The sequence below is a fragment of the Lasioglossum baleicum genome, chromosome 10, assembly GCF_051020765.1.
Source record: "Lasioglossum baleicum chromosome 10, iyLasBale1, whole genome shotgun sequence".
Taxonomy (NCBI): Eukaryota; Metazoa; Arthropoda; class Insecta; order Hymenoptera; family Halictidae; genus Lasioglossum; species Lasioglossum baleicum.
Window position 1 is genome coordinate 5272328 of NC_134938.1, and position 10089 is coordinate 5282416.

The 10089-nt window shown below is 43.2% G+C and overlaps 1 protein-coding gene across 1 annotated transcript; it reads left to right on the forward strand.

Annotated features, from left to right (window-relative positions):
• Positions 1 to 3195: 3195 nt before the first annotated feature.
• Positions 3196 to 7020, forward strand: LOC143212899 (uncharacterized). The gene is made up of 4 exons (XM_076432213.1): positions 3196 to 3299; positions 3411 to 3456; positions 4574 to 4927; positions 6318 to 7020. Exons 1-4 carry the CDS (start codon positions 3273 to 3275, stop codon positions 6326 to 6328), a joined length of 438 nt encoding a protein of 145 aa, XP_076288328.1. The 5' UTR covers positions 3196 to 3272; the 3' UTR covers positions 6329 to 7020.
• The last annotated feature ends 3069 nt before the right edge of the window (positions 7021 to 10089 follow it).

The window sequence follows — 10089 nt, forward strand, 5'->3', positions numbered from 1 at the left end:
TGCGTTACGACAAAAATAAGCAAATACGATTTAAGAAAATGTTAAAAGAATTTAATTTTATTATAATCATGTATTAGATGTGCAGATTCAGTCATGAAAAATTGAAAAGGTGATTCCAATTGAAATTAGAAAGGCGATCCCAATGCAAATGGTTGAATGAATACATTTATTACGACACACAAAGCATAACTTCTCAGATATATTCAATTTTGTCATTCTTATAAATAGATGTCAGTCAATTTTAATGCTCGGTAGGTTTAATATTAATCCTCCGTATACTTTATGGTTTTTGCCAAGGACGCTTGCTCGAAATGATCGAAATGATCTTAGTCACTTCTTGTATATATGGTTGGTCTCGATCACGAATTCCTGGAACGAATCAGTACTTTGACTATCGCGTCAGTCATATATGGGTGACGCTATGTTTTTATTAAACTCGATAATGAATGTCTGTTACAATCTGTTAAATAAGTCGAACTTTTACGAGCACCGATGCAGCAGTGAAAGTGTTGCTTGTTTTTTTCTCTCTCCGCTTTTTATCGGCGATCAGAATTATCGAAGCCAAAGGAGGTTAATTATTCAGTGCGCTGTCTGAACGCATTATTGAATAACCCTGTAATTTCCGAGTTTGGTATTTTTACTATTGAAATGTTCTTTGTGACGTTTCGATTAGTTAACTGAAGTGGAAGGTAAGTCAATGTCGGAAGCAAATCAATGATATCAAATTAATGAACTGTATTCGTTTCAATTTAAAGAATGACTTGTACGTAAAGAGGATTGCACTTATGTTATAGAAATATAGAAATTGACAAGTATATACAGTGGGTGTACAAAGTATTCGTACACCTTTTAAAAACTAATAACCTTTTTATAATTCTATCAAACGACCTGATTTTTTATAATCAATTAGAAGCATTAGTTTACGAACTGATATGCAAAAAAGGTTTTCCAAAAATTGCAATTCACAAGGTTGCATGCAAAAATAAAAAAAGGCATTTTTTAAAACTTTTTCATTTGGGCCCTTAATGAAAATTTAAAACATAATGTCCTATATTCTTTATACACATGTTGGAAATTTCATCGAAATCGATTGACGCAGGAAAAAACAACAGGCATCGAAAAATGTACGATTCTGTGAAACTACCATTTCCACCATTTTTAATCGCTTGCAGCTCGTGTGTATGTTAATCGGTTTCAATGAAATTTTCAGCATGTGTATGACTAACATAGATCTACAAAACATATATTTTAAATTTTCATTAAGGAACCAAATGAAAAAGTTTTAAAAAATACCTTTTTTATTTTTGCATGCAATCTTGTAAATTATTATAATTTTTGGAAAATCTTTTTTGTATATCATTTCGTAAACCAATGCTTCTAATTGATTATAAAAAATCAGGTTGTTTGGTACAATTATAAAAAAGTTACTAGTTTCTAGAAAGTGTACGAATACTTTGTACACCCACTGTAAACGTGACGCAACTGCTTTGCAATTTTTCCTTTACACGTTTCCAACATTTTATCTGGGCTAGATTAGCGAAGCTTGAATAATGTGATTAGTAACATTGCACCGATAAGATGAGGTGGATAATCAGGAAGCTTGGAATGACTGAAGAAAGATCGCTTTCCTTATCCGAACTTAATGATTTCCTATCTGTATTATAAGTCACTTACTCGATCAATTCCTCGCGAAACGCGCCGGCTCCTGCAACGAAAGCAAAGAGAAAGCTTCCTTTAGTACGATCATTTCAGTTTATTGCAATCCATAAACCGTATATCTGCCGAATCTGAACCGTGCATATAGTTGTAAAATAATGGACCATCATGACTGGTAAACTAAACTATCCACTAAGTAGTCCTGATGAGCATAATAGTTGCATAAGGAAAATTTATTTAAAAATCATATCATGTCTGCGATTTCACCTGCACAGAAATGTGACATTCCAACAATCTTGGCAGCGAATTTTGCAGCCGAAGTAGCTACATTCGTGATACGTTGTTATTGCACTGCTGAGGCAATGATAGATCATTGCGCCGAACGACCTAACCTAAAACCGTTTGTTTACAAACATCCGAAGAAGCATCGAGCGCTCATGGGTTTAGCCAACATGTCATCTAGTGAGATTAGAATTTTAATATCACCCAAACTAATGGTTTTTCATTAATAATCATGAGGAATATCGAACTATGTACATTCATTGGCGTATTAGAAATATACGATTCCACTAAAGAAATTGAAAGCCATACAACTTCCGTTTGAAAAATGTTTCGATATCATTGACCTTCAATTGCTGGCACATCACATTCTCCAACGTAGATAAATTCTCATTCAATAAAATCACTACTTCACAAACGCTAAATTTAAAGTTTTGAGGTTGCAAGGTACACTACGCGAGTAATTAAAAGTGAACAATTGCGGAGACATTCTGCAAAATGGGTCAGGACCGAGAATTTCAAGAAAAATTTCATTGGTGAACGACCTGTGAGACGGTTCTCGGGTTGAGTCACCTAACCCAGACACTGTTCACCGGTTGATCAAAAACCGTTTCTCAGAGGATCCAGGGCGATTCCCAGGTCCCGTATTCAACGGAATCTCTCGAGATCTATCCGTGTCCGCGGAGGATCTGCGAGCCGCCCACGCGCCGTTCCCCACTTGAGCGATAATCCAACGCATTTAGCGCCGGCATCGCAAGCTTAGGATCGAGGGAACGCCGTCGACCTCGTTCCGGCGGGATCCCCGTCGGCTAAACACTCAGCAAGCATCCAGATGATCTCGGCAATAATGAATCATCGCGTTTCCTCGTCGCGTCGCGTCTCGTCACGGCGAACGAGGTCGCCGAATTTCCACAGCGAGCCCCCGATTTTGACAAACAATCAGCGGAGCGTCGTGACGCGCGGCGACGCTCTTCGGCCCGGCCTCCGAGGATTCACGATCGCCCGTTAAGATTAAGCCGGATTGTTACATCGTTGCATCCAGAAGGAAAAAGACAGAGACAGAGACAGAGAGAGAAGGAGATAAGAAGAAGAAGAGAGAGGAACAGAGAGAAAGGCGGGAGAGAAAAAAGGGGGAGAGAGAGTGACCCCGAAGAGGGGGTTCGAGGTGCACGGGATGCCAGGGATTATGGTAGGGGGATTTTTGTCGCGATAGTGGTGGTCACGAAAGTTAGGTGTTATGAACGGCAGATGAAGAACCCGTGGTTGCTGAGGGGAGAAGGAAGGGCGGGGGCCCCCGAAGAAAGGCTAGAGGTATAAAAGAGGAGCCGGGTCCGACGATGGGCATCAAACACCTCAACATGAAGGTACGTGGTAAGAGCCGTGTGTGATTGGTACACTCCAGCTGCACCGACTCTCTTCTCTCTGGTCTGCATCTATTTTCGACGCAACACCACTCACCCGGTCTTTGGTTACAGGTGTTCCTGGTTACCGTCTTCCTGGCGCTCATAGCCACCACCTATGGTGAGTACTATCCTCGAATTTTCGGCAGTCCTTACAAGAAGAGTTGTTTGCTAGAGCCTTGTTTGTTGTAAATTTCACCTCTCGCGGATTATTTTGTAAAAAACGTGCTCGTTTCGTCAACTACATTTCTTATGGTGAGATTATTAGCCTTGATGTATCTTTGACTATTCCGTAACTGTCAACTTCGGTCTTCTTGTCGGAATTTATACACGTGGCGGATCGTTCGAACTAGCTGGTTAAAGATTGGAATTTAAATTGAACGTCCATCATTCTGGGTCCGAATAGACCCAAGTCCCACCGTTCGTCGATTTAAATTGAAAATCATTTGCATTACATTCAATTGTGGGAAAAATAACGCAACGTCGTTCTCCACTGCTCTACAAAAACAACACAGAAGCCTACAGTATTTTTTTCCCGCTCGTGTACCGAAAGTTTCGATCCACGCATACATTAACAAATAACAACAGAACAAATAAAAACACGAAGTGGCTGCAGGTGCGCAATATTTTCTTCGCGGTTGCGCCACCGTCGAAACAGAGAACGCGCGCGGATTTTTATTAAAACCATTTACCCCATTGCATTTGATTTTTCGTATATACAACCGGCGCATCGGTGTTCACGAATGCTCAGTTCTCGCATCGATCAACCAATTGGCAGTGTTCGTTCGAAAAAGTCGGTCAATATTGTTTAAAATTTTTTAAAGGTGTCGGACTTATCGCGTAACACTTAGTCCGCGTTCTAAAAAGTCGGATAATATTGTTTCAATTTTTCTAAAGAAGGCAGACTGGTTAATAGAATCTTATGGACACTGTTCGATATTTTCATTCAGTTTTTCATTGGCAAATCGGTGAAACTGGTTGCTGCAGAGTCTAGTGTTACGCAGAGCATAAATGTGTAATGGTCGTCTTCAGTAAATATTTTTGGGTATTGTCTTCTCAAACCCTAATCCAAATCTAACCCAAACAATAGGGTATTAGGCGGGCGGGCTGTTGATCTATAAAGCAGTTGACAAATCTGTGGATCTCTAAAGCAGTTGACAAACTTGTGGTCATCTGAACACCGTAGACTGAGCCATCTCCAAAGACAGTAGACTGACGGTCATTTTTTCGTGTTACAGCCGGTATCATAAGCAGCGGCTGGTCCGGTGGCGGCGGTGGTAGTGGCTGGTCCGGCGGCGGCGGTGGTGGCGGCTGGAAACTGGGAGGCGGAGGCGGAGGATGGTCTGGTGGTGGCGGAGGATGGTCTGGTGGTGGTGGTGGAGGTGGAAAGATCATCAAGGTGATCTCTGTCAGCGGAGGAGGTGGTGGATGGCCTAGCGGTGGTGGCGGTGGATGGTCCGGCGGCGGCGGTGGATGGCCCAGCGGTGGTGGCGGTGGATGGCCCAGCGGTGGCGGTGGAGGATGGAAACTTGGAGGTGGTGGATGGAGCGGAGGCGGCGGTGGTGGCTGGAGCGGCGGCGGTGGTGGTGGTGGTAAGTGATCCAACATTTTCACCAATGTCCGAGTGGTCAATGTGACAGTGTATTGTGCGAATTAACATGATTATAAAAAAGGTACATAGCGTAGTATCAACAGTTTATTGACAGATGGGAATGTAGAGGAGAATTACAGGTCAAGTTTGCGATCTCTAAATTTTTTCTACATCCCCAAGTTATAAAAGGAACTATTGATATTATATGATGTATTCTTTTACACTCATCTTTGCACTCTACTATATCAAATGAAGATGATAATCCCAGTGATCAAAATTAATAGGACACACTGTATATGGTCGCTTTCTGTACGGTCACGTGACCCATCACTGTGCAATGAGTGTTACAAAAGTTCTTTGCGAACGGAAAACTAGGTCTCGTAAAAGTTTAGTCCTTAGAGACGCGTGTCCCCACTCTAACTTCCCCTTCCGCCATGTGTTCGGTACAGGCAGAGAAGGGGAACTTTTTCCCCTCAATTCGTGCTACCTCCCCTCATCCGGCGACTACGCTAGGGAATTCGCGAATGAATCTTTCGCTCGCGGTAGAACGACACGAAGAAAATCGAGAGCCGCAGCTGTAGATCCGATAAAATCGTATTAATATTAACGAGACCGGGGTAATGTATGCTAATAACTTTTTGCCGGGGCGTGTTCGATCGGCGAAACGTCGGGAAATTAGTTGTCCGATTAAACGCGGCTGTTCCCCTCCGCCCGGCGAATAAATGGGCGTCAAGCGCGTCTAAATTTACCGCTCGCAGTTTAAATACCAATTAAGCTGTTTGCGGGGTTCCGATGCGGCAATAAAACTTCACTCGGGGCCGAAGTAACAGAAAAACAAAACAGAAACAAAAATAAAGCCGAGTTCGATCTATCCCTCGAAGCCCTCGACTATCATTCATTACGTGTAAAAGCGGCGGGCGGGCAGGCGGGGGCGGGAGGGCGAGCGAGAGCTCGTTCCGTTTCTCGTCCGGGCCGCTCGCGATTAATTAACAGAATCATCCCGAGAGTTAAACGGGTAAACGAGCAAAACATACAAACAATTCTTTGGAAGATTTAATTGGGGCGAAGTGACGTAACAGACCATCCCTCCACCTATACGTATAAACGTATACAGACACACATAAATCTCCCCTATACTCTCTCTCTAATTCTCTCTCTCTCTCTCTTTCGATATACATGTACACACGTAGACACAGCTATATATTGTTTCCGAGCGTTTGATTAAAGGGACCCGTCGGCTTACAAAATAATTAAAAACAATCTCCGCGGGGATTCTGGGGGACAAAGAACCGTAAACAAAAGCCCCGGGACATCGTCCGACGCGGGCGGCCCGGCCCGGCTGCCGCCCATCCCCCATCTCCGAAATGACGCACGAAAAAAATTCTTTTCAGGCTGGTGGTAAGAAACGCCGGGGATCCGAGGATAATTAGAAGGAAATTTGCTCACCGATCACCAACCGCACATCTTGGCTGTAATCACCGATTGTCGGTTCACGAAGAGGCCCTGACCCCCATCCCGATCTAAATTCTTTGCCAGAAAGGACACACAGACGTGAAACACACGCAGAGAAACCAACAACGTCGAGAGGACCACGCTCGACCGAGGAGCGGGCACGATCCGCTGAACAAAAACACAGACAACAGACCCAGGAACAACGAAGACGTGTTTCCTCGCGACTTCTTTGTTTTCCAGTGATGAGCGCGACGTCATCCAGCGCGAGATCCACAAGATCGACGACATTCACATTTGGCCAACCGGTCGGAGGTTTCATCAAGACACCATCTCGCGATCGTCTATTTCCATTCGATTATTCCGCCGCTTCCACGGCACTGTACATAATACTGTTATACCGAAAATACCTTGAGGAGGATCTGGGCACCTCTTCGATGAAATATTTAGCGAATGACATTGTAGATTTTGTAAATTTAGACACGAGACCAAAAGCTTCACACCGCCCGCCGCCCAGCGGCAACGAGAATCGGACAACCGAACGATTGCATTGCGCAGGATTCTCCCTTTTTGTACCTTCTATTTTTTTATAAACTGTTTCCTTTTGAAGAAACGACGTGCAGCAATTAAATCTCTTTGACACGAGCCGATCGCCTTCTGTTTTGTTCCCCCCTCTCCACTCCCTTCAACCTTGCTGCGTTCAGAAAATAACCTTCTTCTTTCTTCACATGAAAGTAGATCTTTGGTTTTAAGTATGCAAATACGTAAATTAAGTTGACGCTGCGAATGTGTAGACATTAGGACTCCCACTATCAGTGTATCGGTTCCCCCACTGCCACTCATAGTCTCGCCAAGCTCCTCCTACGCTCCAGAGTTTGGTGGGGAAGACCCACGAGCAGGGAGAGAGGAATCTGCGGCCTATAACTACAATTTCCACCACTTTCAAATTTTCAGAATTTATATAACTTCACCAGTCTAGAAAACACACTTTTTAAATTTTCATTACAGGCCCGGATAAAGGGGAAAAACAATTTCTAAATTTTCCCAAAATGTTCATTCCACGATACATTGAACCCGGGAATAAAAATTAGAAATATAATTAATACCGCACTCGAACAGCCGGCCGCAAGATAACGTTTATTAATATTTACATCGCACCGCTGCCATTTAATAAATCCGGTTAGCCATTTCCCTCTGAAAGCGTGGACGAGCAGCTGTAAATAAAATACATAACAAGTTTTGTTTTCCCGGCCCGCGAGCAACGTTGATTTAATCCGAAGGTAAATATTTAAAAGAATGACGTTGCAGGTCGCAGTTAGAGTTTCCGATGGCCATAATTCAAGGCGATGTCGCGGAGTCCCGGGGACCGTGGATAACGAGGATCCGACAAGGAACGCGGCCAACCGCAATTGCGGAACTTTCGGAGTCGATCATTTTAACCATGTCGCGCCCATGATATTTACACCGTTGCAATATCGTAACCGGGAATGTTACTGCTGAGCCTTGGCCGATAGTAAATCCATTCGTTCAGCAATATTGCGCTCCGGTCGCGCCCGCGTATCCATCCGTTTACGATTTTAATTTTTCCCGAGCAAGATGACCGTCCACCCATAAATCGAAAGGAAAGCCGGGGATGCTCGTTCAATTCGCGTGCGATGCACACTCTGTCCAAAAAGGAAACCGAACCCTGGTGAAAAAAGACATTTATTGTACACAAAAGCTACAGGGAATTTGTGGACGAAGCAGACGGTGTCGTAATAATAGTTATGATATACAGACAGAACGCACCTCTCAGTAAATAATTAAAGTTCATCTGGCTTCCTGAACAAGCAGAAGAAAAACTATTCTATTTGGTGTCATTTTAATCACAAAAACAAGACAAATACGATGGTAAAAGTTTCACAAAAAGAAATTGAAAATTAGCAATCTTTTACTTCGCTCGACTTGTGGGGATTAATTTCACAGTTACGGTGGAGATCTTTACGACAGTTACGGAGAGAATACTGTTCTGACAATTTTAATAATGAATTGATCAATCCTCTTCAAATTTTACAGACGTATAAAATAGAGTTTCCTTCATCTTGTGAACTACAGCAGAAGAAAATCTTCAACAAAATGGCTGTCGTATAAAGCAGACTTATTAAAGTTGAAACTTCTTCAGCCATTTTAATAATGAATTGATCAATCTTCATCAAAATTTACAGACGTATAAAATAGAGTTTCCTTCATCTTGTGAACTACAGCAGAAGAAAATCTTCAACAAAATGGCTGTCGTATAAAGCAGAGACTTATTGAAGTTGAAACTTCTTCAGCCATTTTAATAATGAATTGATCAATCTTCATCATATTTTACACACATATAAAATAAAGGTTCCTTCATCTTGTGAACTATAGCAAAAGAAAATTTCAAGAAGAAAGCGGTCGTATAAAGCAAACCTTCAAATTATCTTCAGCCAACAAGGAAGAACCGATCGTCGATATCGCCATAATTTTGAGACGGCCAAATTCCCACGTTCCATCATCTTGATACGTGTCCGGTACCGTAATTGCATACACTGACCGAGCAAGGTTACGTCAACGTGATCCAGGAGAAATTTCTCAGCTGCCCAACATGCTCCGGTCAGATAAAAACATGTGACATTAAATCCTTGTGGAGGGAAACGCCGTAAGTAGCCGGCGGTCGTATGGTAATGCCAGAAATCCTTGATCGCAACTTTCATTCGTTGCACACATTCGGACGCACCCACCCCTCGCGTGTAAGCGTCGTGCGGCGCTCGCTCGTTCAGACTTCCTTAATTGGAAAAGTGCGTGTATTCGGACGCGGCGGAGCGTGTGTCTTGTCCATTATTTCATTCAGGGAACCGGTTGATGCGGTGACGTTTCCGTAGAACTTACACATCCCGGAGAAATTTCACGCGTCAACTATGTCGGAATCGGCGCCGCGCAGAAACACGGCGAGAAGTTTCATACGGGAACAGCCGAGCGAGCAACCTATTCAATCCAGTTTCAAATTGCCGAACACCTCGATCCTCGCATAATCCTACCGCCATTTTTTCGCGCGTATTGTGCGTCATTCTAAAGCGCGGCTCCCTTCGTAGAACCGCGATGTACGCGTCTGGCATAAACGTGAATTTCAGCCTCGACAGAACGCTGCAAAATTTAACAATTTTTACTTATGAATTGTAGAAAAATTATTAAGATGTATACTTACTGTAAAACATTGATTCTTGTAAAAATTTCGTGCCCCATTCTCCTGTCCACTGATCGCACTTTTCTTTCGGAAACAATGGCCGACCGTGTTCACGCTACAAGCAAAAACCATCGTTTATATCGTCCGCCCAACTTCTCCGAGCATCTGCATCTTTAAACACTCGTTCCTCGGCGTAATAAGAGCATGGAGAAGGCGATATCGCGGAAGTTGCCGCGTTTCTTCGCAAACGAGTCGCGGAAAGTATAAAAAATGTAAAGAAGACTTGGGAGAAATTTTTGCCGGTCGGAGGATCGCGGACAAGTTTCGTTAATTGCGTGTGATTCTTTCATAACCCTTGGCTCTTTCTCCGAGAGATTAAAATAAAAGCCTTCATAATTTTCCAGGGGGTCCCAGCAAGGGACCCTAATCCTACAATGCGACTCTAGCCGAAAGCCATAACCGTAGTTCCTCAAAGTGAAATTTTTTCCATCGCAGTGGTGGCCCACCGAAATGTAGCCACCTAA

Bases quoted from the DNA above. Each gene is read 5' to 3' on its own strand.
- LOC143212899 (XM_076432213.1), top strand. From the start codon at position 3,273: ATGGGCATCAAACACCTCAACATGAAG. The intron at 3,300-3,410 runs GTACGTGGTAAG...CTTTGGTTACAG, and splicing joins TCAAACACCTCAACATGAAG to GTGTTCCTGGTTACCGTCTT. The intron at 3,457-4,573 runs GTGAGTACTATC...TTCGTGTTACAG, and splicing joins GCTCATAGCCACCACCTATG to CCGGTATCATAAGCAGCGGC.